The following is a 23,145-nucleotide window of genomic DNA, read 5'->3' as shown; positions in this document are numbered from 1 at the left end:
ATGAACAATGAATGAATAACTTGGAGGCAACGAGCAAATGATTTTGTAGGAACAGGCAACACACATTAGATCACTTGCAGTAAAATTTTTCAATAGTACATGAGAGACAGGTTGCAGTTAATGCAGTTAATGCTGAAATCAGTTGCAAGTGGAATTACAGCGGGGTAAGAGCTGAGCAGAGTGGAGGGAAGGATCAGGAATCATGATTCTCATCTCCCTGCATCTGTGACAAAAATGGTTCTACCTTCACTCTTTTGCCACAGGTTAATTTGTGAGCTAATTTGCAAGCTGAACCTTAACCCTCAACCTGCCCTCAAATTAACCTGGTCCATTTCCGACACCTCCCTCCCCTTTCTCGATCTTTCTGTCTCTATCTCTGGAAACAGCTTACCTACTGATGGGTCTATTATAAACCTACAGACTCTCACAGCTACCTGGATTATTTCTCTTCCCACCCTGTCTCTTGCAAAAATACTATCCCCTTCTCGCAATTCCTCCATCGCCGCCGCATCTGCTTTCAGGATGAGGCTTTTCATTCCAGGACAAAGGAGATGTCTTCCTTTCTTAAAGACAGAGGCTTCCCTTCCTCCACCATCAACTCTGCTCTCAAACACATCTCTCCTATTTCACACACATCTGCTCTCACCCCATCCTCCCATCACCCCACTAGGGATAGGGTTCCCCTTGTCCTCACCTACCACACCACCAGCCTCCAGGTCCAACATATAATTCTCTGTAACTTCCGCCACCTTCAACAGGATCCCACCAAGCACATCTTCCCCTCCCCCCTTTTCTGCTTTCCACAGGGATCGCTCCCTACGCAACACCGTTGTCCATTCATCCTCCCCATCCCTTCCCACCAATCTCCCTCCCAGCACTTACCCTTGTAAGCGCAACAAGTGCTACACCTGCCCTTACACTTCCTCCCTCACCACCATTCAGGGCCCCAGACAGTCCTTCCAGGTGAGGCGACACTTCACCTGTGAGTCAACTGGTATGATATACTGCATCCAGTGCTCCTGGTGCGGCCTTCTATATATTGGTGAGACCCGACACAGACTGGGAGATTGTTTCGCTGAACACCTACACTCTGTCCGCCAGAGAAAGCAGGACCTCCCAGTGGCCATACATTTTAATTCCATGTCCTAGACCCATTCTGATATGTCAATCCATGGCCTCCTCTGCTGTCGAGATGAAACCACACTCAGGTTGGAGGAACACCACATTATATTCCATCTTGGTAGCATCCAACCTGATGGCATGAACATTGATTTCTCTTACTTCTGTTAATGCCCCCCTCCCCTTCTTACCCCATCCCTTATTCATTTATTTATTTATTATTTTTCCCTTTTTTCTCTCTTTGTCCCTCTCACAATCACTCCCTGCCTGTTCTCCATCTCCCTCTGGTGCTCCCCTCCCCCTTTCTTTCTCCCTCGGCCTCCCGTCCCATGATCCTTTCCATTCTCCAGCTCTGTATCCCTTTTGCCAATCAACTTTCCAGCTCTTAGCTTCATCCCTCCCCCTCCTGTCTTCTACTATCATTTCAGATTCCCCCTTCTCTTCCCACTTTCAAATCTCTTACTATCTCTTCTTTCAGATAGTCCTGACGAAGGGTCTCGGCCTGAAACGTCGACTGTACTTATTCCTATAGATGCTGCCTGGCCTGCTGCGTTCCACCAGCATTTTGTGTGTATTGATTCCACAACCTATGGACTCACTTTCAAGGACTCCACAGCTCATGTTTCCAGTATTATTTATTTACTTATTTATAATTACTTTTTTTTTGCATTTACACAATTAGTCTTCATTTGTACTTTGGTGGTTTGTCAGTCTGTGTTTGTGTGCAGATTTTCATTTATTCTATTACATTTCTGTGTTTTAGTGTGAATGCCGACAAGAAGCTGAATTTCAGGGTAGTATATGGTGACATGAACGTACTTTCAGAATCAGAATCAGAATCAGGTTTATTATCACCGGTATGTGACGTGAAATTTGTTAACTCAGCATCAGCAGTTCAATGCAATACATAATCTAGCAGAGAGAGACAAAAATTATAACAAATAAAATAAAACATAATAATAAACATGTAAATCAATTATCTATATTGAATAGATTTTTTAAAATGTGCAAAAACAGAAATACTGCATATTTAAAAAAGTGAGGTAGTGTTCAAGGACTCAATGTATATTTAGGTATCAGATGGCAGAGGGGAAGAAGCTGTTCCTGAATCACTGAGTGTGTGCCTTCAGGCTTCTGTACCTCCTACCTGATAGTAACAGTGAGGAAAGGGCATGCCCTGGGTGCTGGGTGCTGGATGCTGCTTTTCTGAGACACTGCTCCCTAAAGATGTCCTGGGTATTTTGTAGGCTAGTGCCCAAGATGGAGCTGACTAGATTTACAACCTTCTGCAGCTTCTTTCTGTCCTGTGTAGTAGCCCCTCCATACAGGAGAGTGATGCAGCCTGTCAGAATGCTCTCCACAGTACAACTATAGAAGTTTTTGAGCGTATTTATTGACATGCCAAATCTTTTCAAACTCCAAATTAAGTAAAGCCCCTGTCTTGCTTTCTTTATGACTACATCAATATGTTGAGACCAGGTTAGATCCTCGGAGATCTTGACACCGAGGAACTTGAAGCTGCTCACACTCTCCACTTCAGATCCCTCTGAGGATTGGTATGTGGTCCTTCATCTTACCCTTCCTTAAGTCCACAATCAGCTCTTTCGTTTTACTGACGTTGAGTGCCAGGTTGTTGCTGCAGCACCATTCCACTAGTTGGCATATCTCACTCCTGAACGCCCTCTCATCACCAGCTAAGATTCTACCAACAATGGTTGTATCGTCAGCAAATTTATAGATGGTATTTGAACTAAACCTAGTCACACAGTCACGTGTATACAGAGAGTAGAGCAGTGTGCTAAGCACACACCCCTGAAGTGCACCAGTGTGGATCGTCAGCAAGGAGGAGATGTTATTACCAATCCGCACAGACTGTGGTCTTCCAGTTAGGAAGTCGAGGATCCAATTGCAGAGGGACGTACAGAGGCCCAGGTTCTGCAACTCCTCAATCAGGATTGTGGGATTGTGGGACTTCGATAATAAATTTACTTTGAACTTTAATTTTTACTGATTTACTTTCAAGTATTGAGAAAAGAACTTTAACTTGTACTATTCCATTAGCACTTCCACAGCCAATTGTTGCAACAAAGCACTCAGAACATGACAAACTTCACTTTTTAATAGCTTTTACCTCTCTCTCCCAGAGATGAGGTACAATTCCAAGGACATGTGATTTTCAGATCCAAATTCTAATACTGATTATATTGCTGCATGAAGCTTGCTCCTGCACTCACAGAGTGAACACTGCTGGTTAGGGTAACCCCAGGGCTCTCTTGTTTGGATCAATTGCCACACCCAAATGGAGACAGTATCTGGGACATTCCCAATCTTAAAAATCTCAGCAAGTTGCCACACTACATATTAGAACATCAGCAACTTGATGTTTAGCGATAAGAGGGGAAAGATATAAAAGAGAGCCAGGAGGTAATTTCTTTACACCAAGAGTAGTGAGTACCTGAGATGAGTTGCGGAGGAAGTAGCTGAGGCAGATATGTCTGCACCACTGCAGCATTGTGGGCCGAAGGGCCTGTAATGTGCTGTAGATTTCTATGTTTTATGTTCTATGTTCTATTTATGGGCATTTGGATGGGTACGTGAAGCGATAGGCTTGGAGGTTGTGGTCTGGTCATGGGCAGCTGGGACAAACAGGCAGGGTGCTATGGTCAGCTTGGAGCAGAGTCGCCACTTTATTGAGAGTGACCTGTCTGATTGGCAATTTCTTTCGAAAGAATACCGGCCATTTCTTATTTGCCAGGACAAATGAGTTTTAATAATGCTGATCTGAGCTAGGACCCCATTATTTATCTCTGAACCCAGCCAGGATGCCATCAAGCCCAGACAATGAACTCGTTCCCTATCTCTCCATATCCCAATGACCTGGCACCTTGACCACTCACTCATACTATGTTCCCAACACAGCAACCATCTAATTCCTCGGATTCCTCAGCAGAACTGTCTCCAGCCTCCATCCCGAGTTCCTGGGACCATCCCCAGGTATAAGAATGATCTCAGATGCAGGTGTCCTCTGCAGTTCAGTACTGTCACGATACTGAACAAATCTGGCAATAACCTATTCCCCACAATGTCCAGAAGCTTTATAGAAACATATGCTTTCATGTTAACCATGGGAAGCAGATTACAGGCTTATTAATTCAAAAAGGGTTAGGGGTTTTCATCGACAACTGTCTGGGCTTAGAACAATATGACACTGTTCTGCTGAGAAGATAAACAATAATTGCGCAGGCTGGATTTCTCATTAGCGAAAAAAATCAGAACTTCTTGCATTAAAGTAAAAGTTCTTAATGCATATTAAGAAAAACAGAACGGCTCTTGGGAAGAAGACAGGAAAAATGTCAAGTACTGAAGGAAAGTTTCATCCTGATAACCTTTTGGATGAACCTTTTATCTCAGCGCCTCTGATGCTCACCACTGCTCTGACAGCAGGTTGCAAAGGCCAGCAAGGTTCCTGGCTCATTATGCAATCTGTGTGAAGTTAATTAATGAAAACTAAGGAAGCAGCTGGCATGCTGAAATCAGCTTAGCTCCCCACATACAACTCCTAAACTGAAACTGCCTCTAACCCCCTGCCAGGATTTGAGTTGTGGCCTTGCTGACACTTGGATGCTTCTCGAGTGACGGAGTATCCACAAGTGCCACTTTAAATACCAGGCGGTAAACTGAGCCTCAATGGATTCAGATGGAAGAAAAGGATCCTGTGGAAGATTTGAAGACGGAAGTCAATTTTTATTCTTGATTCAAATGCAAAAAATGCAAATGGCTGATTCTAGCGTTTAGCGGGGTGTTGCTCCGTGCAGAATGACTGTCAAGTATTGTCAAGCCTGTAGCTCAGAATTTCTTGCTCGCAAAATGTTTTGGGATGTTCTCTGGATGTGATAGAATAGTTTAAATACCAAGCCCTCCTTTTGCTTTCTTATGATGATCTTAGTGCCCTACAGTGGGAAGGGGAAACAAAAAATCACCCACAGTTCCCTATTCCAACCAATCAGGAGGTGGTAGTGGGTGTGGACACAATTACAGTAGTACTTACAATGACAATGGAGCCCATTTGGCCCATTCTGTCCATTCTGATTCCTACAGAAACAATCCTGTTATCCTATCCCACCACCTTCCCATGTTCCTACTTATTTCTTTGTAATATACACTCAGTAGCCATTTTATTAGCTACACCTGTATTCCTGTGAATTAAAGCAAATCGGACAATCACAAGGCAGCACCTCAAAGCTTAAAAGCATGCAGACATAGACATGAGGTTCAGCTGTTGTTCAGACTAATCATCAGAATGGGGAAGATATGTCATCTGAGTGACTTTGACCATGGAATGATTGTTGGTGCCAGACAGGGTGGTTTGAGTATCTCCTGAAGTTTTCATGAACACCAGTCTAAAGAGTTCACTGAGAATGCCAGAAAACAAAAAGCATCCGGTGAGCTGTTCTGTGTTCTTTGTTGGTGAGAGAGGTCAGAGGAGAATGGCCAGACTGATTCACGCTGACTCAAACAACAAACCGTTACAACAGTGGTGTGCAGATGTCGAACACATCTCTGAATGCACATGTCAAACCTTGGGCTACAGCAGCAGAAAGCCACAAGCCCACTCAATGGCCACTTTCTTAGATAGAGGAGGTTGCTGATAAAGTGACCACTTAGTGTTTACCCCTGAACCCACACCCATGCTCTTATTCTCTCTCACCGATGCTCATACTTCCCCCTTGATTCCAGCTGGTTATGATGCCACGGGCAACTAATGCTTTGGCTATGGCAACGATATACACAACCATGACATGCCTACGAAACAAAAAGCAGCACTCCTTACCCTCCCCATCCACAGCCTATTTGCTTGATTGAGCACCATGGTCTTGTAGAATAGGGCCCCGGTGAGAACAGAAAACTTGGGTGGAGTGGGAGGGAGATTAATTAAATAAACGCTTAAATGATCTTTCTTAGCCTTCGGCTATAAAGGTGCTGCCTGAATAATAGCTAGAATTTATTGTGTGAGTTGTGGCTGTAATGCCTTGATACGATCCAGTCAAAATAAGCCAAGTCTGATGTAGAACAGCCATTCTGCAGCGTGAATAAGGTTTCTTCTGATAAAAGTTCACGAGAGAAAAAACATTTATGTCCTGCCGCAGCCTAGGAAACAGCACCATCACTCCTTCCTTTCAGGAATGGGAGAAATTATTTCTGTTGGCAGCCAGACAACCTATAAATCTTGCTTGGTGACACAGGCCTTAACACTGCCACTAATCTGGGGCACACAAACGGTGACCTTTCCGTAAAAGGCTGTGTGGCGCGGAAAATCGTGGTTCAGCCTTGATAAAAATCTCACGGCCTCTCAGAATCATACACTGGACCTTAAAACATTCTGGCATACTGCATGCAGTTTTTAGTTTTTGCGAAGAGACGTCACTGATGTCAGCTGGGAAGGGGTCAGGGTCCGCAGACCCTAAATAAGAGAGCAACTGGAGTGCTTACAATCAGTGTCTGAGGCACCATGATTCTGGGGAGAGAAGAGGACCTGATCATGAATCCATTTGGGAAGGATCGGTGATCAAAGTATTAAGTACTGGAGTTGGGATGTTATGTCGAAGATGCATAAGACATTGGTAAGTCTAATTTGGAGTACTGTGTGGATCTTTGGTCACCTACCTACAGGAAAGGTATCAATAAGATTGAATTAGTACAGAAAAAATTTACAAGGACGTAGCCAGTAATTGAGGACCTGGGTTATAGGGAGAGGTTGAATAGGTTAGAACTTCATTCCCTAGAATGTAGGAGAATGAAGGGAGATTTGCTAAAGGTATGCAAAATTATGAGTATAGATAGGGTATAGATAAGGTGACATCTTCCAAATAGTCAATAATTCCAGGTTTTCTACGTCTTCTGCTTATTCTTTATATCTTAATTTTGTTTCAGGAACTGTTGGGAGTTTGTGACTTACAGTCTGTAGTTCAACTGAGTAAGCTAGTGCACTGCTGTCCCCAAGAAACCTGCAGGAGGGACACATGAGCAGAAGCTACCATGCAAGCTCAGAGATGAGACAAGGGGCCATGATCGACTGCACTTTTCGCTGATTAAAGCACTGAGGAAGATTGAAGCATTGAAGCAAATGCGGAGGAGAGCGAGCAGTTTTCAGAGAGGCTGGGTGGCTCGGGTCGCTGCCCTCGGAGGGTCCGCTGGCTTGAGTTACTGTCTTCAGGGTGGCCTCTGATTTGGGTCACTGCCCTCGGAGGGTCCGCTGGTTTGAGTCACTACCCTTGGAGGGGGCCTCTGGTTTGAGTCAATGCTCTAGCAGATGTTTTCAAAGTTCTGGGATTTATGGATTGGCCTCTTAGAGTTCTATGTTTTTGTATTGTGTTCTTGCCCATTCTGTCTTGTTGCCAATTGGTGGGTTTGGTGTTTGATGTTCTTTCTGTTTCTCCTTGTGATCTGTTAGTTTTGTGCGACAGAGGGTTTGGGGGGGCTTGGGGTTAGCAAATTCTAGTTTCTTCTTCTTTTTGTTCAAGGGGAGGGAATTGTTGTCTTTCTTTCAACTACTTCTATGGTTTCCATACTTTTTGGCTATCGGGAGAAGAAACTCAGAGTTGTATTCTGCATACGTAATTTGATAATAAAATGAACCTTTGGAAATTTTTAAAGAGTTCTCCCCGTGACCATGTGACCATGTGGGTTTCCTCCAGGTGCTTCGGTTTCCTCCCACATTCCAAAGATGAATGGTTAGGGTTAGTGAGATATGGGCAAGCTATGTTAACGCCATAAGTGTGGCCACACTTGCACACTGCTCCTCATTGATCTAATTTGATGCAAACGACACAGTTCATTATATATTTCAATGTTTCAATATACATCAAGTCAGGTCAAGTCAAGTCACTTTTATTGTCATTTCGACCATAACTGCGGGTACAGTACATAGTAAAACTGAGACAACGTTTTTTCAGGACCATGGTGTTACATGACACAGTACAAAAACTAGACTGAACTATGTAAAGACAACACAGAAAAAAGCTACACTAGACTACAGACCTACGCAGGACTGCATAAAGTGCACAAAACAATGCAAGCATTACAATAAATAATAAGACAATAGGGCAATAAGGCATCAGTCTAGGCCAGGGGTCAGCAACCTTTACCACTGAAAGAGCCACTTGGACCCGTTTCCCACAGAAAAGAAAACACTGGGAGCCGCAAAACCCGTTTGACATTTAAAATGAAATAACACTGCATACAACGTTTTTTTTGCCTTTATGCTATGTATAAACAAACTATAATGTGTTGCATTTATGAAATTGATGAACTCCTGCAGAGAAAACGAAATTACATTTCTGCATGCAACAAAAACATTTTGAACTCTGAAAAAAAGACGTTGGGTTGAAAGTTACTTTTAAGTAAAATATTCAATGTCTATTTGAGTCCTTCTTGTATTTATGAAAAACGCCGAACTTAAATTTTCCGCCAGCAGCAAACCAAAAATAACGTCAGCCAGCTGTCATCCTGAAAAATGAAAGGACTATTTCACTGAACAATGAAAAAATATGAATATAAGTAAAATAATAGGCAATTAAAATATTTATCATACTTGGTTAATGGGATTTCTGCTCCTGGACCTCAGCGCACAGCGTCTGCACATCAGGGCTGTATGATGTCACCTTCATCTTTACACAGGATCGCAAGCTGTCATCTGTGAGGTTTTCAATATCACTCCATTTGTGTTTCTGAGCAAGAACGGCCTTCTGACGGGCAACATCTTCAAGGTCTGCTGTCAAGCGTCTAAACTTGGACACCCATATGTCTTTGTCGGCTATGTCGGCCAGTTCCATCTCAAGATCAGGTTGACTCACACCTGCCAATGCAGTCGTATTCAGTAGGGAAGGATCGATGCTTAAGGGAGTGACCGGGAAGGATAATGTGTTTTTTTCCTCTCTGAACTCACAGAAGCGTTTCCCAAACGATGTTTGCATTGCGATGATTGCAGAATGTAAATACTCCGAAATTATCATGTCGTGACCTTGTTTGAACTCTCTCAAATTGGGGAAGTGAGACAAAGTGCCTTTCTGTAAATCTCTGGCAAGCACTGTCAACTTGCGCTCGAATGCCAAAACATCCTCCAACATGTGCAGGGCTGTACGTCCTTTCCCCTGAAGAGCTGTGTTCAGCGTGTTCAGGTGCACTGTCATGTCTACCATGAAGTGTAGCTTTTCCAGCCACTCTGGCTGTTCCAGCTCAGGAAAGGTGAGCCCTTTGCTGCCCAGGAAAGTTTTCACTTCTTCCAGACACGCGACAAAGCGTTTCAGCACCTTCCGTCTGGACAGCCAGCGATAAAAACATGTTGTAGCGGTGTCAGTAAACTGCAGTCAAAGATAGCTTTATTCGAACTAAACAGCCTTGCTTTTAAGCCTCCCTCAACCCAGCCCCCATGGACGCAGATGCTGCAAAAGACACGTACTCACAAACCCCCGTAGGCTATCTCCCTTAGCCGGAATGCTGGCTAATTGTGAGCCGTTTCGGATGTGGCAGGAAATGTGTCGCTACACTTAGGTTGTACAAGATCACCATAATTACATTTCAAAAGCTAACAAACTAACATAAAATACATTTTAATTAAATACTGACCAATTATTTCCCAAAGCCACAGGGAGCCGCAGCACAGAGGTGAAAGAGCCACAAATGGCTCGGGAGCCGCAGGTTGCCGACCCCCGGTCTAGGCTCTGGGTATTGAGGAATCTGATAGCTTGGGGGAAGAAACTGTTACATAGTCTGGTCGTGACAGCCTGAATGCTTCAGTGCCTTTTCCCAGACGATGGGAGAGAGAAGAGTTTGTATGAGGGATGCGTGGGGTCCTTCATAATGCTGTTTGCTTTGCAGATGCAGGTGTAGTGTAAGTGCCCGTAATGGTGGGAAGAGAGATCCCCAATGATCTTCTCAGCTGACCTTACTATCCACTGCAGGGTCTTGCGATCCGTGTGACAAATAAAACTAATCTTTTAATCGGGAGCTCCAGTCATTTACTATTATCCAAAGGCAAGGTGAACTAAGACTAATTTTTACAGGAGCACCAGTGAGCGTGTCCTGACCAGCTGCATCACCACCCCGGTATGGGAATTGCAAGGCATTTGACCTCAAGACCCTACAAAGGATTGCAAGGACTGCTGACAGGGTCATTGGAGTCTCTGTTCCACCCATCTGAGATACTTATCAGGAGCACTGCGTATGCAGGACCTTAAGCATTGTCAAGGATCCCTCCCTCTGTCCCTCAATTTCTTTGACCCCCCCCCCCCTGTAGGTAACAGAGCATTAGGACAAGGACAGGGCAAGCATCTTCTTCTCTGAAGCTGTGGGACTACTCAAGTTCGAGTCTCTCCACTGATGGGGCACCAGTAGCATTATACTGTTTGCTTTTTGACTTGTGTCGTAAATGTGCCTTATGCAAAATGTCAATCTTCCAGAATATATTTGATTCTTTATTAATTTATTTGAGGTAATATTGTGCACTTTGGTCCTGAAGAACATTGTTATGCTTGGCGACACACAAGTATACGGTTAAAACCTGGTGTTACTTGAAGGTAAAATCTGGCTTTGAAACAGCACAAAGGCTCCATGTCCCTCTAGGATTTAGTTTACAATAGTTACCAATATTTATCAATAATCTGGTGATTATTCCAGAAACTGATTACAACGTAACATGATAGGACAAGTCCCTGCAATCAGACAGAAGCAACAATGAAGTGGATTGGGAAACTTGTCAGTTCTGTGACGCCCGTGCATCAGTTGGTGCCATGGACACAGGTGAAACTAGTGTGCCGGATTTTTCAACATCAGATCAGATAAAGCTCCTTGAATTGAGCTGTTGTTTTCAAGTCAATTGAAGTGCTGGCTCCATCCCAGTGCATTTTGATACTTCTGGAACCCGAGACAGTTTTAGTCATGTTTGGAATTTGGATGCCCCTTAGAGTTCAATCAAATTGCAACGATAAGTGTGTAAGTGAAATGTGTACAGTGGGTTATGAAGAATAACCAGCCCTCCTTGCCAGAGGCATCTTGGCTCATTTGCAAGTCCAGGCACATATAATCCTTCCTTTCAATAACCTTTTATGGAGTTTAGTATACAAGTACTGTGTTGTTTGTGGTGAGGCCTGTTTTGCAAATGTTAAGTTCACATGATTGGGACCAATCACCTTTCCAGGTCTGACCTATTTGGACTCTAATTATAATAAAATAACACTACAATAGAAAGGCTTTAAAATACAGTATACAGTACTGTGGAAAAGTCTTAGGCACAAATTTATAGCCTGGGATCCTAAGACTTCTGCACAGTACCATAGTAATTTTATGTATTGCCACTGTACTGCTGCTGCTGCAAAAAAGCAAATTTCATGACATACGTTTGTGATGATAACCCTGATTCTGATATGGGTCTCTTTTGTAGACTGAGAGTGGGAAGGGGACCGGGAGAAGGGAATCATGATCAGCAAAAAAAGGGGAAGGAAGCGGGAAGCACCAAAGAGACATACTGTAATGATCAATAAACCAATCATTACTTTGCCTGGTATCTCAGGGCTGAGTGTGTCTGCACCCATGCGATCCCCCGTCCTGGCACTCCTTCTCTGCCACCTGTCTCACACCCCTCCCATGGCACCCACCCTCGCCATTTCCAACCTCCTTCACTCCCGCCAGATGCACAAACTCGCTCTCTGCTCCTCGTTGACATATACAATACCTGAGCTGTATATATGTGCCTATGTGCAGTAATGTATAGCAAGGTCACTGCAAACAGGGGTTATTGCTCTCAAATGGCTCAGTTTAAATCTTGCTGAAAGATTTTGATCTTACTCACAGGCGTCCTGATTTAAGCTCATCAACTATTTTGATTCCGTATCTGCACTACTATTTTTTATGGAGGGAAATTAATGTCCACGTTTCAGACCGAGACCCTTCTCAGCCTGAAACATCAATGTTTTACTCTCCTCCATAGATATGGTCTGACCTGCTGAGTTCCCCTAGTACTTTGTGTCTGTTGCTCTGGATTTCCAGTATCTGCAGAACCTCCTGCGTCCACCATTTTTTAACAGCATGGTCGATCAGATTGTAGCATCAATTCCAAACTCCAAACCACCCATGGTCATCTTTCACCCTAGCCAAATATCCATCGATCTCTACCTCAAAAAATTTCAGTCTCCATTTCCGCCGCTCTTTGAGGAAGAAAGCGTCAAAGGCTCACATTTCTCTGAGAGATAAAAGGCTCATCTTACCTCTGGCATAAATGGGCAACCCGCTTACTTTTAAACAATGACTGTAGATCTGAGATATTCCACAAAAATAAATATCCACTTTGTCAAGACCCCTCAGGATCATAGCCTGCTGTATAACTACAGGAGAATTCCACGAGGTAACATAAAATGGTGCTATGCTCTCCGTATCTTTGAGCTTCCAATATTTAATTTCCTATTACCATAAGAGCAAGAGTAGGCCATCTGCCTCTTCAATCCTGCTTCTCCATTCATTATGGCTGATCTACACCTCTGCACTGTTCTCCTGCACCAGGGGAAATCTACGTTTATAAGAAACTCAGTGAATGAATCCCCACACTACAGTACAGTAGCACAAATCACCTTACAGCGTCAGCAGTCACTGATTGGGGTTTGATTTCCGTCACTGGAGGTTGTACATTTGCCCCGTGACCATGTAGGTTTCCTCCAGATGCTCTGGTTTCCTCCCACATTCCAAGGATGTACACTTAAGGTCAGTAAGCTGTGGGCCAGCTACGTTGGCACTGGTTATGTGGCGACACTTGTGGGCTGCCCTCAGCATACTCCTCGCTGATCTGATTTGATGCAAACGAAACATTTCACTATTGTAGATTTGACAAATAAAGCTTATCTTTATCTCTTTAAAACCCTCTGGAGGAAAGAATTCCAACGGTGAAGAAGTCTTTCCTCACTTCCAAGCCAGCCTCTCATAATATTTCCACCCCTTATTCCGTGACGGAGATTCCATCTCACCTCAGTCCGGTCCTCGGTTGACGAGACACTCCCACACAAAAGCAAAGCAGGAAGCATTGCCAATTCTTTCTCCACTTTGGCAGCAAAACTGTCTTGGTGGTCCTGGTGGCTGTGGTTTAGAATGACATGTGGCAATTTTCCTTGTGAGAAGATTTAGATGGCTACAGTTAATGCCTTTAATTTGAAAGCAGCCTGGTATCTCTAATGCTAAGCTTTGCAGTCGTAGACCATTAATCAGATCAGAGAAAGCAGGTAGGGCTGGGGGAGGGGACGAGAGAGGTGGAACGAATAATGAAGGGGGAAAATTGCCAAGAAAGTAATCAATAGGAGAAAATCCAACGCTACATATCTCTGGAAACCACCAAAGTGGATCAGTACATTGTACTGCCATGCACTCTACTCAGGTGGATTAAAGCATGCTTTATTCTACTGACATCTGGTATGTTATACTTGACCTGCCTTTGAACCTTCTCAAAGGCAACTCACTGCTGCTGATGCAACCAAGCAGGATTCATGGTAACAAAGCTTCAGATTCCACTCAGCAAACCCCACAGCCCTTCAAAACAGCACGGCAGATTTAATGTGAGAGTTCTCAAAAGATGAAGTTTGCAGTGCCCCTGTGCATTCTGCTTGCTACATATACGGTGCATTTTGTTGTTTACAGCAAATGCAGTTTACCCTAGGAACAGAGACAAAACCTGTTTTAAATGTAGAAGACATTTCCGTAACTTTCTCAGAACTAGCAAGCATGGATGGACTTTTCTAGCCACGCAGTGAATAGTTAATGGAGTTTCTTACAGTTCAAGTTCAACAGTTAATCAACAAATCACATGTTTAGAGCTAAATGAAACAGCGTTCCCCCAGTGCCAAGCTGCAAAACACAGTACATACAGTCACACAGAGTACATACAATCACACACAGCATATCCAGTCACACACAGAACATACAGTCACACAGAGTACATACAGTCACACACAGCATATCCAGTCACACACAGAACATAGTCACACACAGCATATCCAATCACATACAGAACATACAGTCACAGAGAATACATACAGTCACATACAGAACATACAGTCACCCACAGCGTATAGTCACCCATAGCATATTCAGTCACACACAGAACATACAGTCACACTGAGAACATAGTCACACACAGCATACAGAGTACATACAGTCACACACAGCATATCCAGTCACACACAGAACATACAGTCACACACAGAACATGCAGTCACACAGAGTACATACAATCACACACAGCATATCCAATCACACACAGTACATACAGCCACACACAGAATATACAGTCACACACAGCATATCCAGTCACACACAGAACATACAGTCATACAGAGTACATACAGTCACACACAGAACATACAGTCACACACAGCATATACAGTCACACACAGCATACCCAGTCATACACAGTACATACAGTCTCCGTTACTGATTTCTCTGTTTTCAGCAGCAGTCAGTAGGCTGGGATTAATTTTATGGAGATGTGTCAGGGAATCCAAAATGCCGATTGGTGGTGGCTTTGAAAGTACCATGTCCGTTTGTATAAACATGGTCCAGTCTGTTTTCTCCCCTAGTGGCCATGGTGACATGTTGGTGGAATTTGAATTGAATTGAATTTCGGTTTATTGTCATTTAGAAACCACAACTGCAATGCAGTTAAAAAATGAGACAATGTTCCTCCAGAATGATATCACAAAAGCATACGACAAAACAGACTACACCAGAAAATCCATATAATGTTTAGCAATCCCCAAATCCAGAGTCCGGAGAGGCTGCTGCATATTAATATCGTGCTACCATCTTAGCGCGTTCTCCAGAAAGAAGCTCCAAATCCACCAGACAAAAACAAGACTACCCAGACACACCAAGTCAGAAGACCAATTATACCACCCAGCAAACCAAAAACTAAAGCTACAAAACCTACACACAACCACATAGTTACATATATAGTTTACATTTAGTTACAACAGTGCAGACAATACCATAATTGATAAAAAAAAAACAGATCATGGGCACAGTAAAAACATTCCAAAGATGTTAAAAGACTATAAGTTCGAAAGAAACCACCACACAGTTTCCACAAGTCCTCAGGTTCCTGATAGACTTGTCATCCCACCTGGATGCTTGTCTTATAGAGAGCTGATGATACTGTAAAGTTCTCCCAGTGCATCCTTGGCATTCACACTTGGAAGGAATGTAGACAGCAGTGATGAACACAACAGTAAACTCCCTGAGCAGATAATTTGGCAGACATTTAATTGTAAGATTCTCAATTTCCCTGGAACAGTAACTTCAGTATTTTCAGTATTTTACACTACCAATGTCCAACAGGATCTTGTGACAAGAGAAATGCTTAAAACAAACGTTTGCACCATATGTTGGATATGGAGAGGCCACTGTGAAGGTTTTTTCCATCCAGCATTGTAAAGAAGTCACTGAGTCATACATGTATATTCAACCCACAATGTCCATGCTGACCATTGTGTACCAATCCATATACTCTCATGTTCTAGGACGGGGCCCATGCACAATTTAAATGCTCATGTAGACTCTTCATAAATGCTGCTGGTGATATCGCTTCCATCACTCTCTCAGGCAGTATACTTCACCATTCTCTGAGTCAAGAAGTTCCCTCTCATGTCCCCTCTAAACCTCTTGCTCCTGACTTTTTTTTTGAAAAAAACTATTTGATTGGCACATCATAGAAGTAAATTTGAAAGTCTATCAATCATCCCCTCATTATGAAGTACATGCTTGCCCCATCAAAGTACTAGATACACACATTCTGACTGATCCCAGCAAGGAAACAATGACCATTGTTTGGAAACCGCACCTCTCAAATAAGCTGCTCCGTGCATCCTTCACCTTTGGAATCCGGGATGCATCCTGATGCAAACATTATTAAATCCCTCTGCAAAACTTTGTATCAGATCAAACAAATTAACACAGGAGTAGACATTTGAGACTCACCCATCTTTCAGTAAGATCGCAGCTGATTCTATATCTCAAGCCAAATACCACACCTGATTTGTTTACTGTCCAAAAACTAGTGATCTCAACCTTGACAATTTTCAAGGGCAAGTATCCGCAGCCTTCTGAGGTACAGTATTCCAAGGATTTACTGTCCTCTGGGCTAAAATATTTCTCCTCACCTCAGTCTAGTGTCCCACCCTTTTCCTTTCAACTGTCCAGCTGCAGGAAACAATTGGTCAGCATTTACGCCACCATTCCTCATCAGAATCTAGTACACTTCATGGTGGATAATTCTTCATTCTTCTAAACTCTCATACAGGCCAAAGAAAGGATCAAGTGAGACTTCGATGCACTGACTCCAAGGCAAGTACTTCCTTCCTGAAATTAGAAATGGCTCACACGTGGTTCATTGTTTTTTTTGTTGTTGTTTGAAAAGATTCTAACTGAATGTGGACATTTGTCCATATTTGATATATACCTTCCAGCCTGGAATGTCTCCAATTTTGCCCAATTAGGATTTAATGACATTGGTGGGTATGGAACCGTAGGTAATGATGGCAAATTTTCTTCCCTGAAGTACATTAATGTATCATTATTTTTATAATCCTTCTCTCCTCTCATTAATGCTTGTAAATGAAATAAGCATTTTTTAAGATTGCCGTTTCTTTTAAATTCCATGGCTAACAGCATAGATTTCGAACATCTCTAGATAATTAGCACAAGTCTTTTGATATAAGCCTAGTAACATATCCACATGCTAATGAAACTGAAACATAATCCAGACCTCACTATTGAGACCTGGATTTATCCAGTCTCCTTGTTGGCTGTCGTTTTCACAGTTAAGTAAACTCAAATATTCCCTGTGCAGATTCTTTTAAATATGAGCTTTCAGCATTAATTTCCCCATGAGAGCACTAAATTGGAAATTACTAAAACAAACTGTCCATGTTTGTTGAGATAAAAGTAATTATATTCTTCAGCTATTGTGGTAAAATGAACTGACACAAATTTGATGAAAAATTAAAAATCAATCTGCAGCTCTGGTATAAAGTTAACCCTAAATTTTATTTTAAAAGGCACTTGATAACATTCAGAATTTCTTATCCACACACACAGTGAATTCCCTGCAAAACTTGCAGATGTGAAAAGTAGTAAGTTGCAGTGTGTTGATTTCTGTGTGGAGTCAATTGTAATCTACTTTTATGCAACAAAAACGAGGCAAAATCATGCTTTTTATTGCTCGATGTAACTATGAAACAAGAACAATGCTACTGTTTATTACCCTGAGAAACACACTTGAGCTCTCCCAGTTCAAGTGGATGGGACAATGAAGGAGGATGTGTGTACATGAAGGGGAACTTCGAGGTAGAGATGTTCCCATACACCTGCTGCCACCTGGACCTTCTGAGTGGTAGGAGAGCAAATTAGTTAAAAGCACAAGCTTCAACCTCTTGTGCTGGTCATCCTGAGCTGTGGTAAACACCTCTGTATTTTTGAGCTGCCTATGAAACCCAAATCCAAACACAGGTGGGCAGAAACATAGACACTGGTCTCCTCAGCCCACCCACATAGTCAGCAAAATCCCTGGCAGCCTACCAAGAGCATGACTCCACTTTCAACTAAAGAAGTTTCTGAACTGGCCAGCAGTTACAGAAATACATTCAAATCAATCTGGTCATACTGGAATTTCAACAACTGCGCAGCCAAGCTGATTGAACAATATGAAAAGTAAATTTACCGATTTAAAAAGACACCTTGATCCCAAAGCAAATCAAAACAGTATCTCTTTCTCACTTAAAGCAAATGTAATTTTCAAGCTTATTTTTGTAGAAAATGAAAAATAGTACCCACTAATTTATACAGCTCAGCAAAGCTGGCTGACAATCACACGTGGTACCACATGCGGAATTAAGGCTTTTAATCTGATAGGAAAATATGTTCTATGAGAAAATGCATGTTAAAAAGCTCAACATGCGGAAATTTTATTGAAACAGAGCTCAGCACTGAAGGTACCAGATGAATATTGCGCACAATAGATCTTTTTTTAAAGGACAGCTTAATAAAGTGTTATGTGTAGACAGCCTCTCAGAGTTTCCAGCACCTTATGCATTTCACAAGCACTGGCATGTAGCAAATTATTGCAATAATTTAAAAATTAGTATCATTTATGTTTTTCTAATCCACAACTTGCAAAATGCTTTTGAGAGGAATACAGTTTTGAACTGTGCTTGCAGTGAGCGACTCACAGAAAGCATTCACTCTCAAAAAGAAGAAAGAATGCAAAATCAGTTCAGTCTGGTTGAAAATGGTGTTGACTTATAATGGGCAAAAGGGAATGAAAGATTCTTAAAACAGTTTGGATGCAAAGGAGGACTCATTAGATGAGCATTGGAGAAGAAAAGATTAGAGGTGGTAAAGTTATGGAGGAAACTTCACACATTCAATGGAGTTACTCAAAGATCACGTCACAGAAACCAGAACTCTTTAAAACTCCAAACACCAGAGAACAGAAATGGAAAGAAAAAGATGGGTTGATCCATTCAGGTATATATCCTCTAACTGAACACATTTCTGATGGACCAGCAATGTAGCTAGAGTGTTCATTTTCTTTTTGTTTTTAAACAGCGCATTATTTCACTGTAACATTCCTTATGGATAAAGACGTTCAGTGTCATATCTTAAAAGAATGAAAACTCTTTACAATGAGCGAAGGCTCATGGAACAGAATGTCCAGTTACAGAAAGGCTATGGAAAGTGGTGGATACAGCCCATTCTATCACAGGCAAAGTCCTCTCTAGCTTGACTACATTTACATAAAGCCCTGCCACAAGAAAGCAGCATCCATTGTCAATGGCCCCCATCATCCAGGCCATGCTCCCTTCTCACTACTACCATCAGGCAGGAGGTACAGAAACCTTAGGTCCCACCAAACCAAGTTCAGGAACAGTTACTACCACACAACCATCAGGGTCTTGAACTGGTGTGAACTGGTGTGAATAATTTCAATCACCACTACTCTAAATTGATTCAAAAGCATAAAGCCTCCTTTCAAGGACTTCTTACAACTCATGTTCTCAGTACTCATTTTTATTTGCACAGACTTTTTTCATCTGCACATTGGTTGATTGTCAGCCTCGATCTGTTTAGGTATAGTTTTTCATAAAATTCTATTGTGCTGTTTCCTGTAAATGCCTACAAGAAAATGAATCTCAAGCTAGCATATGGTAACATATGGTAACATATGTGTCCTTTGGTAATAAATTTAGTTTGAACTGTGATATTTGAAATGTAAACACAGCTTTGCATGAAGCACTTACTGTTGATGTGGTCAATGTAAAAGATACCAATCTGTGGGTCGTAGGCATCCTCCCAACCCAAAGGGAGCTCATCCCCCACACAATCTGCAAATGTCAGGGGTTTCGTAAATCTGAAACAGACACAAAAAATAATGGTTAGTTAAGGGTGTTGACTGATAAAAATTGTTTGCTCTAATGTTATTTCACTCTAAGTAACTTAGTGACGTGCAAAAAATTCTCAAGTCTTTCGCAATGCTTTACATTAACATTCCCCAAGTGCGGTATTCTATATAGCCATTTTGAAGAAAGCATCTTTGAGTAATTCAGATCATACAGGAGGAATGCAGGAAAGAATTCAGAAAGGGATTTTTTTTATTTATTCATGCAAAGATGTGTGTGTCATTAATTTATCACTTTTCTCCAATCCTCGTACAGTTAAGTTTCAGGACTAGCTCTGTTTAGCTGCTGTTCAATTCCAATAATGGCATTGGCCCAACAACATCATATTTGCTAACTATATAAAAGGAGGCCATTTGCTCCACTGAGTCTATGCTGGCCCTCAGAGTAATCTGCTTCCCTGCTTATACTATTGCTCTTGCCCCATCCAGGGATAGCATTCCTCTTGTCCTCACCTACCACCCCACCAGCCTCTGCATCCCAGCACATAATTCTCCGAAACTCCCACCATCTCCAACAGGATCCCACCACCAAGCATATCTTCCCCCTCCCCCTGCCCACATTCTGCTTTTCACAGGGATCACTCCCTACATGACTCCCTTGTGCATTTGTCCCTCCCTACTCACCTCCCTCCTGGCACTTATCCTTGCAAGTGGACCAAGTGCTCCACCTGCCCCTACACCTCCTCCCTCACTACCATTCAGGGCCCTAAACAGTTCCTCCAGCTGAAACGACACTTCACCTATGAGTCTGTAAGGGGTCATTTACTGTGTTTGGTGAGACCCAATGTAGATTGGGAGACTGCATTGCCGAGCACTTATGTCCCGTACGCTTGAAAAAGCAGGATCTCCCAGTGGCCACCCATTTTAATTCCACTTCCTATTCCCATTCCGATATGTCTATCCATGGCGTGATGAGGCAACACTCAGCTTGGAGGAACAACACCTTATATTCCGTTTGGGTAGCCTCCAACCTGATGGCATGAGCATCAATTTCTCGAACTTTCGGTAATTCCACACCCCCTCTTCACCATTTCCCATCCCCTTTTCCCTCTCTCACCTTATCTTCTTGCCCACCCACCACCTCCCTCTGGTGCTCCTCTCCCCTTTTCTTTCTTCCATGGTCTTCTCTCTTTCATCAATTTACTTCCCAGCTCTTTACTTCATCCCCTCTCCCTTCAGGTTTCACCCATCACATTGTATTTCTCTCTCCACTGCCCCCACTTTTTAAATCTACTCCTCAGCTTTTTTTCTCCAGTCCTGATGAAGGGTTTCAGCCTGAAATGTGAAGTGTACTCTTTTCCTAGATGCTGCCTGGCCTGCTGAGTTCCTCCAGCATTTTGTTTGTGTTGCCATTCAATTTGTTCGCTTTCACATGCCCATGAACACATCCCTTACTGTAAAAATACGAACTGCTGGAGGAACTCAGTGGGTATCCATGGAGCTAAAGGGATTTTCAGTGTAGCAGGACAGGACTGCATTAGGATGGAGAGTGCAGAGGGGAAATAGCTAGTTGAAAGAGGTGAGAAGGATGGATGAGGCAGGAGCTGGCGGGTGACAGGTAGATCCAAGTGAAGAAACAGAAGATGGACAGATGGAACCAGGTCCAGATGGAAAGCTTTCTTTGGTGCATCAATTAAAAATTGGTAAGAGTCAATGAGGACATGGCAACTGTCCATAGCCTCAGGGGGAAGCAGAGTTGCTGGTGCACATTCTTAGTGAGGCCAAGCCCCAGGGTTTGTTGCAGACGATTTCTTATAGTGACACAGCTGCTAAAGCCTCTACCTCACAGCACCCCTGACCCAGGTTCAGTCCTGATCTCGGGCACTGTCTATGTGGAGCTTGCTTGTTCTGAGATTTCCCCCTATGCAACATGGTTTCTTCCAGCATCCTAAAGATGTGCAGGTTGGCGGGCTAATGGGCTAAGCTGCCCCCCAGTCTGAGGTGTGGAAATAGAAGAGAAGAGATTGGACAGCTGAAGGCACAGGAGGGTGCACATGCTGGGATCAGCAAGAAGCAATAGACTGCTGGAGGAACTCATTGGACAGGCGATGTATTGTAGAGACAGAGGGAATGGTCAATATTCCCAGGTTCAGACCCTGCATCGGGATTGAGGAAGGGTATTATCCCAAAATTTCAGGAGCCTGAGATTGATTTTCCTGGAGTGTGGGAGTTTATGGGGTGACTTTTTGGAGTTTTATAAAGTAAAGATGGGTAAAGGTAAGATGGATGGTCAGTCTTTTTCCCATGGTAAGGGAGTCTAAAACTATTGGGTGTAGGTTGACAGGGTTAACGTATGAGGAGTGTTTGATGGCTCTGGGTTTGAACTACCTGGTGTTTAGAATAATGGGGAGGGGGTGGAATCTCATTCAAACACATCAAATATTGAAAGGCCTAGATAAAGTGAATATTGAGATTATGTTTTCAGCAGTGGGAGAATCCAGGATCAGAGGACACAGCCTTAGAATACAACGGTCAAGCCAGGAGACAGTAGCGGCTGGGGATAGATAGAGGCAGATAAGGAACAAAAAAGGAAAATGAGACCCTAACAAGCTAACAAAAATCTGTTTTTTCAGGTACCACACTTTCATGATATAAAAGAGATTTTTAAAAACCTATCATATTTATACCAATATCTCCATATCTCTTTACCTTGAGTTTTGTCTTGCTTTTGTTACGTATACAGTTCTGTACCAAAGAACTAAGGCACCAATATATTGCTAGGGTCCCTAAAACTTTTGCACAGTTCTGTATTTGTCAACGCGAAGCGGGGAGTGAGCTCTTAAATCTGGCAGGAGCAAAGGATGTTGGGAATGGCAAAGGTGGATTACCGCTGGAGGGATGTGGGACAGTGGCAGAGAAGGAGTGCCAGGGGTGGGCTTGCTGTGGGTGCAGACACAACCAAGCCTGAGGTACCAAGCAAGGTCATTTGCTTCCAAACAATTTGTTTATTGATCATCACAGAGTGACAATCTGGTGCTTCCCACTCCCTCCCCTCTCCCTTCCCCTTCACATTCTCACTCCACAATAGAGACCCATATTAGAATCAGGTTTATCATCACTTACAGATGTCATGAACTTTTTATTTTTGACGGTAGCAATGTAAAACTACTACAGTGCTGTGCAAAAGTCTTAGACACTATATATATGTGCCTCAGATTTTTGCACAGTAATGTAACTATATTACCCTGACTCCAGACAAACAATCACATCACAGAAATCTGTGCACTGCAATTCATTATTCCTTCTCACATTTGCAACAGCTTTACAGGGAGTTCACTGACTGCGCGGATGTAGAATTATGAATGATGATGCCAAGTGCCTGTTCATTTTAGGAGCTAAACAAGATACCTGGCTGTGAAAGCATACAGCATAAGGTCACACAATATTCGGCTAGTATGTGTAGATCAACATGTCATTCCATTTCTCTTTTTGTTAAATGCTTATCTTTTGATAAAACCATATGATACAGGAGCAGAAGTAGGCCATTCAGCCCATCAACTCTGCTCCACCATTCAATCATGGCTGATCCAATTCTTCCA

General features: G+C 42.8%; 2 protein-coding genes across 8 annotated transcripts in view; both read right to left on the bottom strand.

The window, feature by feature from the left end:
* LOC132396621 (protein WWC2-like) overlaps positions 1–23,145 on the bottom strand; it is a 248,051-nt gene that overhangs the window by 116,119 nt on the left and 108,787 nt on the right. For 6 of the 7 annotated variants that reach the window (XM_059974319.1, XM_059974317.1, XM_059974323.1 and 3 more), the window contains one exon: positions 19,449–19,558. The exons of the other annotated variant lie outside the window; for it this stretch is intronic. In XM_059974319.1, the coding sequence (XP_059830302.1) occupies positions 19,449–19,558 (110 nt within the window). The remainder of the gene's footprint in view (positions 1–19,448; positions 19,559–23,145) is intronic. 7 annotated transcript variants of the gene reach the window in all.
* Positions 8,715–17,027, bottom strand: LOC132396620 (general transcription factor II-I repeat domain-containing protein 2-like). The gene is made up of 3 exons (XM_059974316.1): positions 16,311–17,027; positions 12,741–13,270; positions 8,715–9,435 (listed from the first exon to the last, which is right to left on the bottom strand). The coding sequence occupies exons 2-3, from the start codon at positions 12,848–12,850 to the stop codon at positions 8,715–8,717; spliced, it is 831 nt and encodes a 276-aa protein (XP_059830299.1). The 5' UTR covers positions 12,851–13,270; positions 16,311–17,027.

The sequence above is a fragment of the Hypanus sabinus genome, chromosome 7 (assembly GCF_030144855.1).
Source record: "Hypanus sabinus isolate sHypSab1 chromosome 7, sHypSab1.hap1, whole genome shotgun sequence".
Lineage (NCBI taxonomy): Eukaryota > Metazoa > Chordata > Chondrichthyes > Myliobatiformes > Dasyatidae > Hypanus > Hypanus sabinus.
This window is presented reverse-complemented; position numbering and strand designations above follow the sequence as displayed.

Excerpts from the sequence above, each read along its gene's own strand:
- LOC132396620 (XM_059974316.1), bottom strand. The coding sequence starts at position 12,850 with ATGTGGGAGGAAACCAGAGCATCTGGAGGAAACCTACATGGTCACGGG. Across the intron at positions 9,436-12,740 it reads GTGACTGCTGACGCTGTAAG|ACGGAAGGTGCTGAAACGCT; the intron begins GTGATTTGTGCT and ends CTGGCTGTCCAG.